The sequence below is a fragment of the Carassius carassius genome, chromosome 41 (assembly GCF_963082965.1).
Source record: "Carassius carassius chromosome 41, fCarCar2.1, whole genome shotgun sequence".
In the NCBI taxonomy this organism is placed as follows: domain Eukaryota; kingdom Metazoa; phylum Chordata; class Actinopteri; order Cypriniformes; family Cyprinidae; genus Carassius; species Carassius carassius.
In genome coordinates this window covers 1,932,142-1,954,736 of record NC_081795.1, presented here as the reverse complement: position 1 = coordinate 1,954,736, position 22,595 = coordinate 1,932,142, and the positions used below count along the sequence as shown (strand labels likewise).

At 35.1% G+C, this 22,595-nt stretch overlaps 2 protein-coding genes across 2 annotated transcripts; one reads left to right on the top strand and one right to left on the bottom strand.

Moving 5' to 3' along the window:
- Positions 1-1,215: 1,215 nt before the first annotated feature.
- On the top strand, positions 1,216-8,900 carry tyr (tyrosinase). Its single transcript, XM_059533972.1, has 5 exons — positions 1,216-2,119; positions 6,253-6,469; positions 6,544-6,691; positions 8,190-8,371; positions 8,459-8,900. The coding sequence occupies exons 1-5, from the start codon at positions 1,280-1,282 to the stop codon at positions 8,695-8,697; spliced, it is 1,626 nt and encodes a 541-aa protein (XP_059389955.1). The 5' UTR covers positions 1,216-1,279; the 3' UTR covers positions 8,698-8,900.
- Positions 8,901-10,227: 1,327 nt separating this feature from the next.
- On the bottom strand, positions 10,228-21,536 carry LOC132123387 (NADPH oxidase 4). Its single transcript, XM_059533970.1, has 18 exons — positions 21,303-21,536; positions 21,087-21,182; positions 20,121-20,231; positions 19,853-19,937; positions 18,189-18,286; positions 17,973-18,000; positions 17,350-17,422; positions 16,965-17,045; positions 15,949-16,120; positions 15,675-15,842; positions 15,017-15,079; positions 14,291-14,351; positions 13,611-13,689; positions 12,305-12,424; positions 11,865-11,973; positions 11,497-11,565; positions 11,230-11,330; positions 10,228-11,125 (listed from the first exon to the last, which is right to left on the bottom strand). Exons 1-18 carry the CDS (start codon positions 21,357-21,359, stop codon positions 11,005-11,007), a joined length of 1,692 nt encoding a protein of 563 aa, XP_059389953.1. The 5' UTR covers positions 21,360-21,536; the 3' UTR covers positions 10,228-11,004.
- Positions 21,537-22,595: the final 1,059 nt, after the last annotated feature.

Below are 22,595 nucleotides of genomic sequence, written 5' to 3'. Positions count from 1 at the left end.
ATAGAGCTAAATACACTTCATCAACAAGAGCATCAAAAGTACAACGATTGTTTAGAAAATATACCATGATGACACCATAGTTTGGACATGTAGCATGGCATTCTTCAGTAGTTTGAGGCTCAGTGCAAATAAGTGATTATTAAATTCTTAGAGATTTTTATTCTCTATAAAAAACACTTATGGAAAATTTTCAGAAGTGCATTATGAATTGAATTGAAGTTGCTCATGAAAGGGTCTAACAAAATCCAAAAATATAAATTATCATCAAATACATGTGCTTTAGCATTAATATGGATGTGATTTGACAAATTTGCAGGACTATAGAATTGAAAAAATTAGAATAATAAAAAATTGCCTACTTACAATAATATATTACTGTTCAGAAGGTTAGGGTGTGTTTCTGTTTAAAAGAAATTAATACTTTTATTAGGGATGCATTAAATCAAAAGTGATTAAAGACATTTATAAGGTTACCAAAGATTTCTATTTCAAATAATGCTTTCTATTTATTCTGAAAAATAAAATCTATCTTTCCACAAAAGATTGAAGCAGTACAACTCTTTTCAACATTGATAAAAATCCAAAATGTTTCTTGAATAGCAATTTGGCTTATTATAATGATTTCTGAAGATCATGTGACACTGGAGACTAGAGTAACGATGCTGAAAATTCAGATTTGAACCACAGAAATAAATTACATTTTATTATATATTACAATAGAAAACATTTATTTGGAATTATAATATTATTTCACAATTTTACAGTTTTTACTGTATTTTTGATCAAATAAATGTAGCCTTGTTTAGCATAAGAGACTTCTTTTAGAAACATTCAGATAATCTTTCTGGCCCCAAACAGTTGATCAGTTGCGCATATGCAATAAACGAGAAGAGAAATCAAATATGCATTCAAGCTTGCATGCATTTAATGCATAAAACAAGCTAAACTGTTAAATTTGACCACCAATATTGTCTCTACCATACACCAGCAGGTTGCAAAACTATCTGTACATCATCATTAACTGTGTTGACTTTGCTGGTTATTGGGTTAAAATGCCTGTTTTCAGATGAAAGGAGTTCCTTCCCAAACTGTAAATGAAATGATCTCATGCTGGACTCGCGCACAAGCATTCCTCAGAGTCCCGAGACCAAACACAAGCAGGGGTCACTGATTTCATCCCTAGCATGTGATACGAGGGTATGTGTGTGTGTGTGTGGAAAAGGAGGAACACAAAGCAGTGTAAAGAGAAGCTGAAGTGTTCCTAACTCTTCCGTGTCTAATGCGTCTGGCTCTCATCATGTCTCTTTCTCTGCTTCTGTTCTTCATTCAGTTCTTGAGTCCGTCTCTCCAGCAGTTTCCTCGGCCGTGCACTACACCGGACGTCCTGCGGAGCAAGCGCTGCTGTCCGGTTTGGCCGGGCGACGGTTCGGTGTGCGGCTCCCTGTCGGGTCGAGGCTTCTGCCAGGACGTCACGGTCTCCGATCTTCCCAACGGGCCGCAGTACCCACATTCAGGCCTGGACGACCGCGAGCAATGGCCTCTGGTGTTTTACAACCAAACCTGCCAGTGTGCTGGAAACTACATGGGCTTCGACTGCGGCGAGTGCAAGTTCGGTTACTTCGGTGCAAACTGCGGGGAACGACGGGAATCTGTGCGCAGAAGCATCTTCCAATTATCCGTGTCTGAAAGGCAGAGGTTCATCTCGTACCTCAATCTGGCCAAAACTACAGTCAGCCCTGATTATATGATCGTGACGGGTGTGTACTCACAGATGAACAACGGTTCGACGCCCATGTTCACCAACATCAGCGTGTACGATCTGTTCGTCTGGATGCACTATTACGTGTCCCGTGATGCGCTGCTCGGGGGTCCCGGGAACGTTTGGGCCGACATTGACTTTGCACATGAATCGGCTGCGTTTCTGCCCTGGCATCGCGTTTACCTGCTGTTCTGGGAGCATGAGATCCGGAAGCTGACTGGTGACTTTAACTTCAACATCCCGTACTGGGACTGGCGTGATGAACAAGACTGTCAGGTGTGTACGGATGAGCTGATGGGGGCGCGCAGTCCTCTCAACCCCAACCTCATCAGCCCGTCCTCGGTGTTCTCCTCCTGGAAGGTAAACATGAACACATTACAAATTCATTTTACATGCCCTTTACATACAGCATGGTTTAGTCATTCATCCCTCTAGTAATGTTTGTTCTATTTATTTCAAATTGCATTTCAGGAAATGCAATTTTACAACTTTAACTCAAAAGTGCAATTTAATGCATGTTTTCTTTTGCAGGCGCATAAAGCAGAACTAAAATCCCAATATTATCATATTTTTGTAATAGCTCTTGGGGAAGATAATAGCCTATAATATATTTTTTAAATAGTAATTATAATAATAATAATTATTATCATTATTAATAATAAAAAGAATAACACATTAATTGTTTATTTAGTTTTCTTTATGTTACTTAACTAAACAATTTGAAATATTTCCTTTGTAACTAGTTGAAAATAAATTTTATTTTCAGTTAACGTTAATTAGCAATTAAAAATTAAAATGCAGAAAAACAATTACAACACGGATAAAAATAGCAATAAACCTGAAAGAATCATTGACACGTTGTTGCTTCAGGAAGTCAATATTTATTCATAAACTATTTTCAGGCATACAGATTTATGTTTTCATTTTAAATGAGTTTTCAAGATTAAAGTATGTTTTTGTTTAACTTAACCTTCTAGTAATTAAAATTAAACTAAAATTGTATGATAGGAAATATAGTTGCTGTGTGGAAGAAATGATGGACAGTTCTTAAGAAGAAATAAATAACTATAACTAATTCATTATTTAATTCTAAATGAAAAATTGTGATTGGGGTGTATGTGTCCGTTTTTAAATAAAAGAAAATACATTTAAAATAATTAAATCTTTTGCATATAGGAAATCAAACATATTTCTTTCATTTATTTATGAATTTAAGCTACATACTGCATAGACATGTTTTCAGTGCAGGTCTATGGGAAGTGAACACGCTGAATTTATTAGTCGTATTGTTTTGAACCACGTGACTGATATTTGGTCCTATATCTTGTTAAATGTCAGTTTCACTGATCCATGTAGCGCTGTGGTTATGTCACAGATTGCTCTGAGAGCACAGCGTCTGATGAAGCCGTCCGTGTGACCATGTGTTTATAAAGGTGTGATTGTGTGACAACAGTGAAGTTGGGCTGTAGTGGGTCACGAGTGTGTCTGGCCCCTAAAACCCCCATTAACTTCAGCACTGACCCTCTACAAGAGCCACAGGGGAATTAACCAAAGCAGCTTCACTGAGCAACAACACACACACTTTGACTCAGTGTTGCTTTAGTAGTGTGAGAGAGCATTTATTACTAGCTGGAAGTATGTATGTATGGACGTTTTAGTAATTTTATCATATGTGGGTTATATATATATATATATGTATATATATATATATATATATATATATATATATATATATATAGTACAGACCAAAAGTTTGGAAACATTACTATTTTTAATGTTTTTGAAAGAAGTTTCTTCTGCTCATCAAGCCTGCATTCATTTGATCAAAAATACAGAAAAAACAGTAATATTGTGATATATTATTACAATTTAAAATAATAGTTTTCTATTTGAATATACTTTTAAAAAATTATTTATTCCTGTGATGCAAGGCTGAATTTTCAGCATCATTCCTCCAGCCTTCGGTGTCACATGTAACATCAGTCGATCACATGATCATTTAGAAATCATTCTAATATTCTGATTTATTATGAGTGTTGGAAACAGTTCTGCTGTCTCATATATTTGATCAATAAAAGGTTAAAAAGAACTGCATTTATTTAAAAAAAAAAAATTCTAATAATATATATTCTAATAATATATTGTCTTTACTATCACTTTTTATCAATTTAACACATCCTTGCTGAATAAAAGTATTGATTTTATTAAAAAAAAGAAAGAAAAAAAAATTACTGACCCCGTATTACTGACCAGTAGTGTATATTGTTATTACAAAATATTTATATTTTAAAAACATAGCTTCTTTTTTTTTTTTTACTTTTTATTCATCAAAGTATCCTAAAAAAGTATCACATGTTCTGAAAAAATATTAAGCAGCAGAACTGTTTCCAACTTTGATAACGAATCATCATATTAGAATGATTTCTAAAGGATCATGTGATAATGATCCTAAAAATTCAGCTTTGCATCACAGAAATACAATGAAAAACAATTATTTTAAATTGTAATAATATATCACAATATTAATTTTTTTTCCTGTATTTTTGATCAAATAAATGCCGGCTTGATGAGCAGAAGAAACCTCTTTCAAAAACATTAAAAATAGTAATGTTTCCAAACTTTTGGTCTGTACTGTATATATATAGCAATCATTTCTGTTAAATTTGTTGTTATTGTAGTACATGAAGACCAACTAAATGGAAATAATAAAAACTTTCCCTGGCAACTAGCTGAAATATAATAAATTTAAGTTTTTTATATTTAAATTGATTTCAATTCAAATTTATTTTCTTTCAAATTTGGGGTCGGTTTCACGTTTTTTAAAATTTGATTAAAAAAAATGTAAAAACAGTAATATTGTAAATATTATTACAGTTTAAAACATTTTTCAATTCTTTTGCATTTTATAATCTAAATATTTTCCATTTTCATTAGATTTTTGGTTAAAGTTTTAGTTACTAGTTTAGTAATTGGTTTTTTTCTTGTCATTTTTATTAGGTTTTGCTTTTTTAAACGTCAATATAGTATTCATTTTTAATTCAGTTTTAGTTATTTTAGAACATCAAGTTAAACTAAATGAATATGAGAGATGTTTTCTTAGCAACTAGCTAAATTTTTTTTTTTTTTTCAGTTAGCATTTATTTTATTTCAAGTTTGGGGTCTGTTTGTTACTGAAACAGTCTTTTATGCTCACAAAGGCTGCATTAATTTGACAAAAAAGTGTATATATATATATATATATATATATATAATTATTTTTACATATTTTTACACTTTTACACGATTTTTATGTTTTAGTTTCAGTTAACTATAATAACCCTGCTCTGTAAGAAATACAAAGATGTTGTGGTGTGAGATGTACACAAGCACTAAAACATGTAAAACTTCTATCCTTAATTATTAAAGTTTGAAAACACCTGATAGACTTTAAAAGGAGGGATTGAAGTCATATCTACAGACCAGATTATCACAGATGCTTTTGACTTTATCTGCTGAGTAAAGAACACCTGCAGGTGTTATACAGGCAGAAGCCACTCCCATTTTCTTCAGAAAGGCTAAAATTGAGTTTTGATTTGTCATTTTCTTTTGCTTCATCTTTCTCTCTCTCTTTCATCATCTGCTGCTGGCGTAGGTGTTCTTACATCTCTTAAGACCAGCAGGGAGGTGAAATAGCATCCAATTAACATACGAGAAATGAGCTGTATTAGTCATTACAAAGAGATAGTCTTTATCCAGGAGAAAAAAAATGCACAGACTTTCAAAACACGTTTATAACACCATGCTTTTAGTATGAGGGTTACTTATTTTTTTGCATTTTTGTAACAACAAAAGAGTATATGGTGGTCTGATCTAAATTGTCAATTTCACAATGAAAAAAAAAGTTTTGTTAACTCGTAATATTTATTTTTATTATTTAAAAAATTAAATAATAATGAAATTAAATAAATACACTAATATTCAAAAGTTTGGGGTTGGTAAGATTTGTTAATGTTGTTTTCTGCTCATCAAGGCTGCATTTAACTTGATTAAAATTACAGTAAAAACTGTAATATTAATACATTTTAAAATAACCATTTTCTATATAAATATATATATGTCATTTATTGCAGTGATTGTTTGAGCATCATTCCTCCAGTCTTCAGTGTCACATGATCTTCAGAAATCTTTCTAATACACTGCTCAAGAAACATTTCTGATTATTATCAATGTTGAAAACAGTTGTGCTGATTCACATGTTTGTAGAAACCGATACATTTTATTCTTATCTTTGAAGTCACTTTTGATAAATGTAATGCATCCTTGCTGAATAAAAGTAGTAATTCATTTTTAAAAAAAAAACGTTTTGAACAGAAATGTATTGTTTGTAGTTTATTTCCTCTAAGTTTAGGGTAAAATATGACCCCGAAGTGCTCTTGACTCTTATTGGCTGGATCTGTTTTGTTTTATGCAACACTGTCTGCTGGTGTTTAATACGTGTTTGTATACCTGTGCAGGTGATCTGTTCACAACCAGAAGACTACAACCAGCGTGAGGTTTTGTGTGACGGGTCTCCAGAGGGACCATTACTGCGTAATCCAGGGAACCACGACCGAAACCGTGTCCCGCGTCTGCCCACCTCCGCAGACGTGGAGTCAGTGCTGAGCCTGACAGAGTACGAGACGGACCTGATGGACAGACGCGCCAACATGAGCTTCAGGAACGCTCTGGAAGGTAGAGCAATACGAATGTACACCTCTTTAACACACCAGGCTCTAAACACTGAACGGGTCTCACCTTCTTCTCAGGTTTTGCGAGTCCTGAGACGGGGTTGGCAGTAACGAGTCAGAGCTTGATGCACAACTCCTTACACGTCTTCATGAACGGATCCATGTCTTCAGTGCAGGGATCCGCCAACGACCCCATTTTCCTTCTACATCATGCCTTTATCGACAGGTGCATGCAGGAACTCGTAACAAACATTTGATCGAACATGCAAACCAGAACCACTAACCCTGATTATTTCAATGCATAATTCACTCGTAAAAATGTGCAATAATCATGAATGACACCATCAAATCCTGCAATATTATATGCATTTATACAGTGATTCTGAAACTTTTCAGTTGAACATTTATGTGACCCTGACTGGAGCACAAAAGCAGTCTTAGATCTCTGGGGTATATTTGTAGCAATAGTCAAAAATACATTGTATGGGTCAAAAATATACATTTTTCTTTTATAACAAAAATCATTAGGATATTAAGTAAAGATCATGTTCAATGAAGAAATTTCATACTGTAAATATATTAAAACTTAATTTTTGATTAGTAATATGCAAATCTAAGAATTCATTTGGACAACTTTAAAGACAATTTTCTCCATATTTAGATTTTCAGATAGTTGTTTCTCGGACAAATATTGTCAGAGCTATTCAACTTTCAGATGATACATAAATCTCAATTTCCAAAAAATTGACACTTAAGACTGGTTTTGTGGTCCGGGGTCACATTTGAACCAAAATGTATACTTGAAGTGCCCCTAAGATTTTAATTTACATATTTTGCATGGTTCACTGAAACCAGTTAATGGTCAATTGACATGCAGTCTTTATATTTTGTCTTTTTTTGTAAGTAATTAATTTATTTTTTAATTAATTATTACCTTTTCATGAACTGATACATTATCAGGGATCAGTAAATCCTAGTTTGGGAAACCCTGCATTATTATTGTAAATAAATTAATATTTAAGATTATTTATTTATTTTAATCTAACATTTGTAAAATGTGATTAATTATTAGTTTTTCATCAACTCAAATTTAGCAGGGATTTGCAAAACCCTGTATTAATAAAAATATAAACTTATTTTTTCACATATACAGTACATTTTTAATTTTATTTTTATTATTTTATGATTTCATTTATTATAAACTTTATCAACTCACAAATCAGCAGGGATTTATTAATCCTATTTTGGAGAACCATGCATTAATAGAAAAGTTACATACAGTTGTCATATATCATTTTATTTTAAGATAAGTTATTTTAATTTTACATTTTAAAGATTTAATTTTTAGCTTTTCATCCAATACAGTGTTTGGGAAACCCTGCAATTAATAAACAATATTTATTGATATAAAGAGTTGACTCGTTTTAGATGTTAGCTTCTGAACTTCAGCTCAGGTTGAAGTTAACTTCAAGTGTGTTTTTGCTTAATGCATATTTGAACTGTCTCACAAAAATGCAAATGCAAAATCTTATAGACACCCTATATTTAAGAAATTTTAGGGTTTGCTTTTCTGACTTCAGCCAGTAAGAAAGCAACCAGCACACCTTAGAAAATAAAATTAAAAAGCATATTTAATGATTGCCAAAAAGGTTTCATGAAACATGAGTCCAAACATGTTTGACCTCATTTCCCGTGGTCTTTCTCATTGCAACTCTGTGTTTCAGCATCTTTGAGCAATGGCTGAGGAGACACCAGCCCCCCCGCACACACTACCCGACCACCAACGCCCCGATCGGACACAACGACGGCTACTACATGGTCCCCTTCATCCCCCTCTACAGAAACGGAGATTATTTCCTCTCGACTAAAGCTCTGGGATATGAATATGCATATTTACAGGACCCGAGTGAGTGATTAGCATGCATGCAGTGATTTTCCTACCCTTTCATTCTCTCTCTCTGTGTGTGTACTCAATCACTTTTATCTCTGTCAGGTCAGCGGTTTGTGCAGGAGTTTCTGACGCCGTATCTAGAGCAAGCTCAGCAGATCTGGCACTGGCTGCTGGCCGCAGGGCTCCTCGGGGCGGCCGTGGCAGGAATTATTGCAACTATTATCACCGTGGCGTGTCGCAGACGCCAGAAGAGGCGAAAGTCATCGGTGTACGGGGAGAGACAGCCGCTGCTGAACAGCAGTGAAGAGGAGGGATCGACTTCATATCAGACTACACTGTGAATCAGAGCATAACCCTACAGACACATGTCAGCGAGGACAGATTTGCCAAACTGACGGAAAAAAGACACATTAGTCAGGTCATGTGACAAACTGGAGTCATGCAACAAGGGCTGCGCTCAGAATCTTACTATAATGTGCTCTACATACAATACTGTTCAAACGTTTGGGGTCAGTAAGATTTTATTCATGCATTAAATTGATCAAAAGTGTCTTTCCTTTTCAAATAAATTCCACTCATTTGAACTTTCTATTCATCAAAGAATCTTTAAAATAAAATGCATCACCGTTTCCACAAAATATTGTGCGGCACAAGTGTTTTCAACATTGATAATGATCAGAGATGTTTCTTGAGCAGCAAATCAGCATTTTAGACTGATTTCTGAAGATCATGTGACACTGAAGACTGGAGGAATGATGCTGAAAATACAGCTGCGCATCATGTGCGAAAAAAAAAAGTTTTTAAATATATTACAATAGAAAACAGTTAGTTTAAATAGTAAAAATATTTCACAGTATTACTGATTTTAATGTATTTTTTAATCAAATAAATGCAGGTTTGGTGAGCAGAAGAGACATCTTTCAAAACATTTTTAAAAGTCTTACTGACCTCAAAATTTAGACCGTTAGTGTACATACTACACATTAGTCAAAAAGTGCAGTATACAATAAAAATATGATTAAAATACTGCATCACATAATGCAATGTGCTTGACTTGACTTTCAATTTCCAGTCCGATGAATTAACCCCACGTTTAAACGTTTAAAAAATCTCCTTATGTAATCTGAGTGAAGTTAGGTTTTTTTTTTTTTTTTGCTTTTACAGTTACTTAATTTCAAATGCAAAATAACAATTTTCATTTCCAAGACAAATATAAATGTAACATAGTGAGGTCATATGACATTGTTGCATACTACTGCTTGAAATGCTAATTGTTGCATAATGCATTCTGTTTTGCATGAGAATGAATAAATAGTACACAGTTTTCTGAACACAACTAAGGTCTCTAGTCAACCGGTGATATTTATGGTGCTTGTATCATCACTGTGGCACTTACGTATTGTTTGTTTATATATAATACACATACAAAGCAATATTAAAAATGAAAAAGTGATTAAATAAAATCTTTGGCAGTGGTGATACAATAACAGTGCAGTTCATTTAGGACAATGACATGAGTATTTTCTGTCCTAATAAAATATGAACAATAATGCAACATGCTGTACAGAACACAAAAGAAATAAGAAATAAATATTTTAAAAGAACAAAAAGATATACTTTAAATGGTTTTCATGAAAGTTTGTAGAAAAGGTATAAAATAAACCAAAACAACTATTAATAGCCAAGACGACATGTTAAATGATGAGTAAATTATGTCAGAATATTCATTTTTTGGGTGATCTAGTCCTTTTATATAGTTTATAAAGGAGTAATTCACTCAAAAAATGAAAATTTCCTAAAAATATCCTCACCCGCAGGCCATCCAAGATTAGGATGAGTTTGTTTCTTCATCAGATTTGGAGAAGTGTAGCATTGCATCAGTTTCTCATCAGTGGATGCTCTGCAGTGAATGGGTGCCGTCAGAATGAGAGTCCAAACAGCTGATAAAAACATCACAATAATCCACAGCACTCCAGTCCATCAGTTAACATCTGGAGAAGACAAAAGCTGAAACAAACCCATCATTAAGGCGTTCTAACTTCAAACCATTGCTTCCAACTAAAATGGGAAAAAATTTAGACGTAAGAGACGACAGAGGATGAACATTTTCATTCAAGGAAATGTTATTAAGGATTTTTTTCATCTTTTGTTTTCACAAGTCATTAACTGATGGACTGGAGTGCTGTGGATTATTGTGATGTTTTTATCATCTGTTTGGACTCTCATTCTGACGGCACCCATTCACTGCAGAGCATCCATTGATGAGACACTGATGCAATGCTACATTTCTCCAAACCTGATGAAGAAACAAACCCATCTTAATCTTGGATGACCTGAGGATGAGGACGTTTTCAGCAAATGTTCATTTTTGGGTGAACTGTTCCTGTAAGGGTTTATCAAGGGTTGTGCAGGTTCACGTAGACTATCTCTACATGCAGAATCACAAATATTCTCTTGAATAAGAACATAACTTTGCAAGTTTTCCATCTCATTACACTCTTTACCAGCTTTCCGTCCATTCATCTGAGGATGCTGTGCATGAATTGCAGACATCTTCATCTACATTTGTCCTCTCTCATCTTCATTCCTCAGAAACAGACTCTAAAGGCTTTTTATTTGGTGTTAAACGATAGGTTTGTTCACGTCCCTCAACTGAAGGACTCTTTGTTGTACTCAAATGCAGTTCCTGTGTGTGGGTTTGAATTGCACAGAGTGTGTAACGCTTTAGACATCCCTTTGGGTCCACAGCAGAAAACCCCCACTCTTTTCCTGCAGAACAAACACACATCGTCATTTTTGATTACTGCAATCATTAAAGTGGCCTGCATAACTACATTATTTCAGCCAGTAATGAGTGAATTCATCATACTCACAGCTGATTGGCTCTCCCTATTTCCTGGAAAAGTTGTTTCCATTTTGGTCGACCAATCCGAAGCCTGGAGCTCAAGAAACGGTAGCGTTCCTCACTGATGCTCTTCAAAACACACAGTGAAAGAAATGACTTCATATGATATATATGCATATTAATCCGCTAGATGTTTACATTTTCTGAAAACAAAAGAGCAAAGCTTGCATCTACAAAACTCAAGTTATAAATTAATATTAAAGAAGTAGTAATAAAATGAGAATAAAGTGCACACCTGTAATCCCTGAGTGTTACTGAGGTAGAGTCGAACATTAAGATAATCTGGACGATTGTCCCGCCACAGCTACAGAGAGAGGACAACAACTGTTAGAAAAAGAACATTTTAAGATTTTTCACATTAGATATTAACACATGCATAACACATGCCACTAGGTGGCGCTAGAGCCTTTTGAAACATTCATGCATAAAGTGTCTATATTTTGCATATAGTATTTTTCTAAGACATTAATGCATTTTAACCCTATTAAATCTACTGTATCTTGATACATTTAAGGCCTTTGATTAATCAAATTATCAGTTACTACCCAGCTAGTGAGTGTGTGTGTGTGTGTGTGTGTGTGTGTGTGTGTGTGTGTGTTTTACCCTCTCATGAAGGCCACACAATAGATCAGCAAACCAATAAAAAGACTGAAGGTCCCTGCAGACCCAAACGAAATACAGCCTTCTCAACTTATACTGACGCCAGTCATCACTGCAACACACACAACAATACCTTTTCTATACAGTATGCATGTTAAAACAATGATAATAAAGTAATGTTAATGTTAAAAACATTGGAGAGATTTACACAAATATATTTGTAATAGCTTACTTTTACTGTTTTTAGTACATTGTATGTATAAAGTGCATAATCTTTTCAGTACACATGGATCATGGGATGATCTATTACCCATAACCACCAGTTGAACAAGAGGAATGCAGTATACAGTGTGTACTGTGCAGTTTGCAGTACACTAGTGTTCCATTTAGAACACAGCCGAGATGTTTAAGAATGATCTAATGTTACAGGTCGTCTCACTCACAAGAGCGCCTGTAGAACACAAGCGAACGGCGTGACTCCGATCCCTCCGGCCACACACAGGCTGACCTCATAATTAAACACCTCCTCTGATGGGCTGCCAAACGGACCGTCCACATGCACTCTGGGGTGGGACAGGAAAGCAGAACAACCAGTGAGATTAGAGATGTCGCATGTGGGCAGAAAAACGCACCTCCACACTACTCATGCTATTTCAGCAGACTGTGCATAGTCTGTTACTGCAATATACAACACGCTAGAATTGAAGAAGATGCGTTCTGTGTGAATGTTTGTAAAACGTTCTCAGGGGTCATTATGAAAACATTAAGTTATGAAAATGTTGTTTTTAGAACACTAAAATGTCCAGTTTAAAAAAAAAAAAATCTTGATTATGCAAACATTCCATTTTATCCTTTTGCAAACATTATTGGAACGTTACTTTTGAATTTCCACTGAACATTCTGAAACAAGTAGAAACTTTTTATTTTTCTATTTTTTTTTATTTAGACGAACATTAGAATCGTTTCATGAACATTCTTTGAACAATGTACAAATAATGTTTTGAGAGCATTATTACAGACCAAATAACTAAAAAAAAAAAAAAAAATAATAATTTTACTGGAAGAACTTAAGAGAACCTTGCCAAAACATTCCGAGAATGTTCCCTGATAGCTGGGTATATATATGGTTATTTGCATTGTGAATCCAATTTAGTGTAAAATCTCTTAATGGTCCAGTTAAATAACGAGATAAAATATGATTTTTGCATTGCATTGTTGGATACATCTGTGCTCTGTGCTCTAGCTCCATACTGCACATTTTGACAAATGTAGTAGGTCATTTGCGTATTACATGGAGAGATTTAGCATATTATGCACAGTATACATTCGGAAATATTAGTAAAGGTAGTATGCTATTACAAACAGATCTGACAACCACCCCACCAATCAGAAAATACTATTTGTGCAACAGCCACTGAAGGTTTTGCAATGATAAAACAAGGCAGTCATTAAAAATGAAACAAACACACACACAGGATGAGGATGTGCAGTCATTTCCCCCACTGTACACACACTGCTCCACTGTAAAAACACTTTTATGTAAAGAAATGATGTCATTCGTTCTGATTGGATGACAAGGCTTTTTAAAGCCTGTCACCTGACACCCCGCCCACACAACGCTGGAAAACTGTTGTCTCTTCCCAGGAAAGATGCGGTCAGAGGGTCGTGATATTTCACCTCCTAGTAAACTGAGAGATCATGACCTTCATTAACGCCACTGACACTGTTCCCACAATGCAGCAGACTCACATGGGATATCTTCTCTGTTGCATCATGGGAAGGATCTCGGAGCTGTTCGACTGTTGAAGCAGCAGCTGAGAAAATCTCGCTGAGAAAGTACAGACAGAAGAAAATCAACAACATATGGACATCTATATTTTTAGCAAATGTTTTCTGGGCGATTGTTATCACATTGCTATGTGTTTGCTAAGGCATTCTAAGAGTTTCAAGCAATATTTAAAAAAACAAAAACAAAGTTAACCTCTAATAATTATCATTTTCTTTCTCGGAATTGCGAGTTAGTGAAATAAAATATTGCAATTATCTTTTTTGTTTTTATTCAGTGGCTGAAACGGGGCTTCCATATGCTTCAGTATGAAGTTGTTACGGGTTTCTCTTGATAAGTAGTTGCTAATTTGTTCTTGGTGGTTTTAAAGACACTGCTATGCAATCACTAGAGTATTTTAGATGGCTGTTAGTGGTTCAAAGCAGTTTCTTTGTCAACTAAACGTGTGTGTATTTGCATTGTGTATTTCTTTCGTTAAGTGGACAGAAGACTAAGCAAACATAAATGTGTGCATAAGAGTGTGTTTTAACCCAAACTTCACACATTCTGACAGAAACCTTAGAACGAGATCATATAGGTCACAGGCTCTTTTATTTATCATGCGAGTGTGTGTGTGTGTGTGTGTGTGTGTGTGTGTACTCACAGGTCCAGTCTCCCAGAACTCTGAGATGAATGCCAAATGTTGCATTCTTCCCTGTGGGACACTGAGGAGCACAGTCAAACACACACACAGAGCAGGGTTTGAGGATCAGGGCACAGTCATGCATTAAAGGAAACAGACCCCTGCGGCTAAAGAATCTCTAAGTGAAGTGTATGAGTGGGTCACAAAGTTTCACTTGGCAGAAAAACGGTTTAAGTGTGTAAGTGTGGAGAAGTTTATTGCTTAAATTTGCATGTTTCAAAAGTGCTTTCTAATGGAAACATTTACGTGAGCCATCGTGGAATGTTTTGTTTGAAGGAGAGTGCAATTTGATACTATAACAATCTTCAACAGCATTACATCATTGAAAACGCCTTCAGCACGGTTTATGAAGAATGTACATGTTCATATGCTGCTTTCAGGGCCGGCTTGTGCATTTGGAAATCTTAACTATGATGTGATATGCACTCAGAATAATAGCATTCGTAATTGTTTTTGTATCCATAATTTGCTAGTCACTTTGAATAAAAACATGTCAACGTGTAATTAAAATGTGATTACAGCCAATACCAATTAGCCATGATTCTTTCATCGACTCACCCAAGTTGGCGTCTAAATGAATTCCTGAGTTTCCCACTGGTAATTATGACATTGCGGTGATATTCATGTGCATTTATTTCATGAGTACAATCATGACTTGAATGCAGTAATACACACAAACACACTCACTGTGGTAAGAGTAAAGGGATGGTTTTCAAATGACGAGACGCTCGGGCAGTTCAGCAGGATGTACTAGAGAAAACATCACAAAAACACATTTTTTATATTAAATATGTATTTTTATATAGAATATATTCTAACATGTATAGAAAACGGTCCATATACACATATATGTTTTTGAAAGAATCACCAAAGCTGCATTTATTTGATCAAACATACGTATAGCAAAAACAGTATAAAGGTGTGAAATATTATTACAATTTAAAATTACTGTTTACTAAGGGAATATATTGTAAAATGTTATTTATTCCTATCATCAAAGCTGAATTTTTTGTGCTGACCTGAAACTTTATTTTTTTCAGGATTCTCTGATGAACAGAAAAGTTCAAAAGAACAGCATTTATTTGAAATATAAATATTTTTTGTAACATTATATTTGTTTTTACTGTCACTTTTGATCAATTTAATGTATCCGTGCTGAATAAAAGTATTAATTTCCTAAGAAAATTAAAAACTTGACCCCGTGCTTTTGAATGACAGCACTCTTTCTGAACTCTTTAATTTAAAAAGAGAAAGGAAAGTCGGGATTTTCATTGTTTTTCTTCTGTAAAAATTCTAAATGCTTTGTAAACAAACTTTAATGTAACTGTGTGGAGGCGGGGCTTACCTGTCCAGGGCGGGGCTTAAAGCCACTCTTCAGCATGCGCAATTCTACAACACTGCATGGATGAGTAAAGACAGAAACAATGGTAACAGGAGCAGCGCTGCCTCTTATGAAACGATACAACCGCTCGGCACAGTACAGGCAGAGAGGACCAGAGACCCACAACCACGTCTAAAACACACACACACACACACACTGATAATCATACAGATGTACGTATAAAAACAAAAACCTGAAAGAAGCAATTATTTAATCATATTGAATCAGACAGACAGACCTGAGGAAAATGGGGTTGAAAACGAGCCTCTTCTTGACAAACTGTCTGTGGTGCACCTGAAGACTCCGCCCCCTTCTCTCCTGCTGCTCTGTGATTGGTCCATGAACTGAGATTGTTGTGCACGCAGCCAGGTGGGTGGGTCTCCACGTTTGACTGATACTTTAAAGTTCCGCTATTGGACAGAGGCGTCAATCATATCACATAAAGCATACAAGTAAAAAAAAACACCCAAATTTTCACAGAACTTCCAACTTTTTAATTAATTTCACAAAAAAATGCCTTGTCTTCAATATCTCTATTCTCAACTACTAGAAATAGGGAGAAAACTTTAACCGAACCTTGTGAAAAAAATATCTGCCAATGGACTTAGAAAAAACTACATAATTCAGAATCAGAATCAAAAAGAAAACAAGTTTTGAGAGATATTTGTTCTAATCTTAATTTGTATCTTCATTTTGCATCTTAAGTAAATGTATCTTGATGTTTAGATATTTGCATTGGAAAACAAAACAAACAATACGAAAGAAGATTTTTAGTAATGCATGTTATATTTAAAGCCATGATTTCATGAATTTAATACTTACAGCTCTGATTTAAGACTTTTTTAATGCCTTCATTCTGAAAGGGTGATTTAAGACTTTTTAAAACCAACAGAAATCATGTTTATTAAAAATAAATAAATAAATCATAATTTCATTTTTTTTTTTTTTATGAATCACATCAATTCATTTTGCTAAATATTTTGTGTGTGACATTCCAGAAATTTGTTGGGGAAAAAAACATCTCAAAGTTTCCTTTCATTATGCAGTGGATACATACAAAAGTATGCATCAAGTACAGACTCTAGAAATAGCACACCATCCGTGCAGGACTTTCATAAAAAAAATGTATGCATAGTTACACTAATTCTACTCTTGCATACTAAAAATGTAGAGTGTTTTTTCTGTTCAAATGCATGGCAATATTTTGACAATCTAGTATGTACGTGTTTGAAGTAAATACACTGATAAACTCACCCTGCTACGTGGACCATCAGAATAACATAAAACACGATGAAGAGGTTGTGAGTGTACCAGAATATCTCGTAGCTTGAGACTCTGAGAAAAAACACACACAATTGCCCTCAAATAAAAAGGAGAGTGAGATAAAAGAACATGTGGCACAGCATTCAGGTGTCTTAGATGGAACGAGACGCTCTTGAAGTGTCCTAAAGTGAACTAAAGCACCTCAATAATAACAGGACAATGGAGCAGTGAAGCCCATCGGCCCCAGATCAATCAGAGGGTAAGAACCCCTCCAGCTAGTCTAAGTAATTACTGTGTGTGTGTGTGTAAAGTTAAAGAAGAGGAGACTAGGGTCAGAGTCAGGTCAGATAAGAGTTAAAGAGTTAGAGGTTCTCACCTAATACAGTAAGACGACGCTGTAAACATCAGAAACAACACTAGCACCAACAGAACACCAGTAACTCCAGGAACTGAGAGAAGAGCCAACACGATCATGACTTCTCAACAAGGTTATAATGTATAATACATATTTTGTCAAATTAAATAAAGCTAAAATAAAATGTAATATAAATATAAGATGATTTGCCTTGGCAACAAACTGAAAAAAGCACAAAAATATATAAAAAGTTAATTTAAAATGTTAATATAAACAAAAATATTATAATATAAAAAAATACAAATACCTAAATAAATGAAACCTTAATAGTAATATCAAAAATATTAATAATAATAAAAATGACAAATATATATGAAAATATAAGCAATTCAAACTATTAATACAATTATGTTTAGAATTGTTTAATGTTTACTTTAAGTTGTGTGAAATAACTTTAAATATTCAGTTAAATAGATATGTAAACAATTCAGTTAACAATTTCACTTAAACACAAAATAAAAGGAAACACATTTGATGAGTGTTTCACAGGCTTTCTCAATTAATCGTCCTACATTTCACGTCATCATTTCGGTTTATTAAACACAACGCACTGATGTGGAAGTAAAGAAGAGAGATTCAGACACCTGTGCTTATGATGAGAATTCTGGGATCCTACAGGGGGAAAAAAAACATTATTACCAAAATATTACACAGCACAACTGTTCTTAAAATTGATAATACTCAAAAATGTTTCTTGAGCAGCAAATCAGCATATTGCTAATGAAGAATGGATGTTTTTTTTTATTAAATAAATTATTCCAAACACAGAAGATGTTGCTATAAATGTCTGTGTGTGTTACCTGTCCTCGATACTGAGCGACATTGAGCGCAGGGAAATCCTGGGAATATCTCACAGAGAAGCTGACCATGTTCACGAGGTGAGCGCTCACGTGAACCACTGCAGACACAAACACACAAACATCAGCGACTCAGACGGTGACAGCATACGTCAAGCATGTGTGGAAGACAGTGTGTCTATTCAGCAGCTCTTGTGTGCGACTGTGTGTTGCAGTCATCATGGTAACGGAATGCATTAGATCTCTGTAATTAGAACAAGACCAAAGCGCACTGAGACAGGAAATGGGGAGGAGGAGGGGGGGGCGGGGGTTCTCAGACACAAGATAAAACCAGCTGGGAATCCCTCGGGATATTCCTGTGTTCACACACACACACACAGAGACAGAGAGAGACAGAGAGACAGAGAGACAGAGAGACAGAGAGACAGAGAGAGAGACACACACCTGTTGACCAGCAAAACCTAGTCTGGCCTGTCAGTGCAACACTAGACGGAGTTACTTCCCAGGTCAAGCTCTCCGACAGCAGCATACCAGAGTTATTTCAGCAGCTGTCGTAGTTAGATATGTTTTGAATTGGCCTTCATATTGGTTCATGTTCTGGTTATTTTGACCCAGAGGGGATTTTCTTTCTCCAAAAAAATGCTGGTTACTGTAACATCAAACGTACTGACTTTGCTCACACGGGGTATAACAACAACTCAAAAAAAAAAAAAAAAAAAAGGGGAGATAATTTTTGCATGTTTTGGGGATTTTTTCTCCCCATGTTGTAAGACTCGTGGTGCTCAGACAAAATGGAACAAAAATGCTTGGAATTCTCTCATTATGCTATATTATCATCAAATATTTTGTCTTTTTGTCAGTTTGTTTTCTAACACAAGTTTTTATATTTCTTTTTGAAACCGATTTATCATAGGCCTTAATGATCTGAGCTTATGCAGCACATATTAAAAAAAAACTGTAACTAAAAATGTAAATAAAACAGAACCCTTGTGCTGTGCTGAAAATCCTTAACTAATTACTTACTGATTTTTACTAATTTGATGTTTTCCAGTCAAAAATCACCAGCCTTTAAAAAAAAAAATCTGTTATGATGCTGTATTATCACCAAATCTTGGATTCAGTCTTTTTGTCGACTTGTTTTCTTTCAATTAGCACAGGTTTTGTACTTTCATTTTTGGAAGTGTTTGGTCGTAGGCCATAATTAATCTGAGTTTATGCACCTTTTACAGCAGTTTTGGAGTGAAAAAAGCATAATTTGTTATATTTAATTTTAATATTTTTTTATTGTTTTACTTTACAGTAATAATGAAACATGCACGCATAAATAAACACAAAGAGTGCTTTCAGACAGACTTGTGACTCAGCCGAAGTAATCAGTTCTTCCTCCCCCGTGAAGTGAGTGTAATCTGCTGTCTCTTGCATGGTCTTTTAATTGTTCTGGAGTCTGTTTGGTCTGTTTATGAACCGTCTGATGCATACAGTACAAAAATGGCAAGAGCTTTCTCAAAATGACATATGATTTTCTGACTTCACGAATCAAAAATCATGTTAAAAACGTTTCCAGGCTGCTACAATAATGCTTCTGAGGAAGTAGTCACATGATTTAACAAACTAGAGATTTTAAAGCATAACTGTTTTCAATTTCCAATTTAACAATAGTTTCTCACCTGAGAAGATGCAAATTGTGACTCCACACGCCACATGAAATGTCTTGCTCTTATCCAGCAGCCGACGAACATGTCTACCGGTCACCTGACAGAAAGAGAAAGAGTCAGAAAGTCAAAACAAGCCTCATTCAGCATGGAAGCAACAAGTCTTTGAATCTTTTGACATCTTTTCACTGCAAATGCAGCAGCTGAAGCAGCATATATGCAATGTGCAAACAAGATAGACTTGTCTTAAATGCATAAATATAAGATTTTCTCAAAGTCTCACCCGCTGAGATCCTCGGAGGAAGGTAAGCAGCGATCTGCACATCGGCAGCAGCACCAGACTGCAGTTGAAGTTTAAAACAGAGGCCGATGCTCGACTGATGCACAGACCAAGCTGAAGAAACACATGCACATGAATTAGAGCAAGTGTTTTTACACTTTTTAATGTCAAGGTCACTGAAAATGACACGGAAGATGCCATTCCTGAAATATAAATGCAGTGATACATTTTAAAACTAATTCATACTGTGTGAGAAAATTTAAATAACATTAAAAATATATATAATATTGCAATTGTACTAATGATTTTTAATTAAATATTAATCTAAGTAAGATTTTTTTATATATATGCGTGTTGGTATGTGTGTGTGAGTTGCAGTTGAGTTGGTTTGAGCATTGTTTCCTGTAAAGAGATGAGCGAGTTGTTACACGCCTGTTCAGCTCTTTACAGAAACACAACAGTCTTGCTGCATATGAGGGATTACAGCTCACACACACACACACACTCACAGAGTTAAACTGCTGCAATTGTCCAATTATAGCATAAACATTTAAAATCTTAGCTAACACGAGTGTGGTCTGTTTTCAGAAAGTTGTGTGTCCCTGTGCAGCCTCTCTCCAGGACATTAAACAATAACCTGTGACAACAATTACACTGATTCACTCAGGAGTGTTGTGGAAATCCTGCCCATCTCACAGCAACACACAAAACACAGGCACCATCTGTACAAACAAATACACACTCACCTCAAATAAAAATAAAATGCAAACACACATAGCTCAAACTCTACAAAAACACACACTTGTCAAACTCATTTCTCAATGGCTACACACAAACAAAGATTCAAGTCTAAACGAACTCAAATATATACATTACACTATAAAAAATACACAAACTTTATTATCTCTAGAGGTACAGACTTGTAAAACCCACACACCCGAAACGTCTGACATAAACTCTAGTTCTTACCCCGAGCATCTTGTGTAGATAATAATACTGCGCTCCGCTGAAGTACACCATGAATGTTTTCCAGAACAGAAAGACATTCACAGCAATCCAAACCATCTGCCCAAAACAATAAAAACACAATAATCCAACTGATCGACCTCAAACTCAGACAACTCAATGCACGGGCCAGTATGGACACTCTGACAACAGGAAGCGGTTGATTGAATCCCTCCTCACCGTGATCAAGTGTTTGGGTCCTTCATTGGCCCTCCAGCTCTTCAGCGCGACGCTCATGGTTCTCTCGCGCGCGCTTTGCACGCACCGCGACGCTAATACTCGGACCGCGATCCGCCGGTAAACATCACCGATGTTTGAGCCGCTGGACTCTTGGTGCCGTGACGCTCATCCCGCCGGCTTCTCCGGGACTCCGCGTGCCGCTCATGTTCCATATCACGCGCCTCCCACCAAACGCCCGGTTTGGGACCCCACAGTAACTGTATCCTGTCGAGTGAATCCTGCCGTGGACGTCTATTTGACGTCTGCAAGACATTTTTATATAGCGTTTGCTCATCAGTAATAAGTCTTTAGGGCGTTTTAGGGCCCCTGAGTAATAAAAAAAATATTGAGTGTGTTCTAATACTTCTAATAAAATGAGTATCATATATATATATATATATATATATATATATATATATATATATATATATATATATATATATATATATATATATTCATATCGACAAACTATATGTCTATCTATCTATTTCTTTAACATTAAAATTAAACATTAAACTCTTGACTATTTTTTATCCACTTAATCTAGCTTTATAATGTTTATTTACTTTTAAAATGATAATACATAGGAATGAAACACTTACTGAAAGTTATGATTTTGATCTGAGGAGTAAAAACACTAAACTCTTGTCTTATTATTTACTTGGAATATAGGGTGCCACAAGGATCCGTTTTAGGCCCTCTGATACTTTCAATAAACATAATGTCACTTGACAACATTATTAGAAAACATGGCATTAGTTTCCACTGCTATGCTGATGATACTCAGTTATATATTTCATCACGACCAGATGAAATTTCTAAACTGAACAAGTTGAAAGAAATGTATTAAAGATATAAAACATTGGAGGACCAGTAATTGTCATTGCATTGTCTCCTATTAAATTCAGAGAAGACTGAGGTATTACTTATTGGACCAAATCCGGTACACAGATTCACTTAGAATGTAATTCCCAACTAGGATACTATGTCAGCATCTGCAGTTAAAGACCTGGGTGTTTTATTTAACTGCAACTTATCCTTCAAAAATCTTATTTCATATGTTCAATAAACAAGTTATTCCAAAATGCAGCTGCTAGAGTTCTTGCCAGTAGTTCTTACTTCTATTCATGACTTCTTTGTTAACTTATATCTATTTTCTTTTCTTCTTGTGGCTACTGAAACTTTCTTTCTTTATTTAGGACCCAATCATTTGTTTCTTGGAGCGGTTTGATTAGCACCTTTTTGTCGGATAAA

Bases quoted from the DNA above. Each gene is read 5' to 3' on its own strand.
- tyr (XM_059533972.1), top strand. From the start codon at position 1,280: ATGCGTCTGGCTCTCATCATGTCTCTTTCTCTGCTTCTGTTCTTCATT. The intron at 2,120-6,252 runs GTAAACATGAAC...ATACCTGTGCAG, and splicing joins CGGTGTTCTCCTCCTGGAAG to GTGATCTGTTCACAACCAGA. The intron at 6,470-6,543 runs GTAGAGCAATAC...CCTTCTTCTCAG, and splicing joins CTTCAGGAACGCTCTGGAAG to GTTTTGCGAGTCCTGAGACG.
- LOC132123387 (XM_059533970.1), bottom strand. From the start codon at position 21,359: ATGAGCGTCGCGCTGAAGAGCTGGAGGGCCAATGAAGGACCCAAACAC. The intron at 14,352-15,016 runs GTGAGTGTGTTT...TGTGCTCCTCAG, and splicing joins ATCCCTTTACTCTTACCACA to TGTCCCACAGGGAAGAATGC. The intron at 11,974-12,304 runs GTGAGTGAGACG...TGTGTGTTGCAG, and splicing joins TGTGTTCTACAGGCGCTCTT to TGATGACTGGCGTCAGTATA.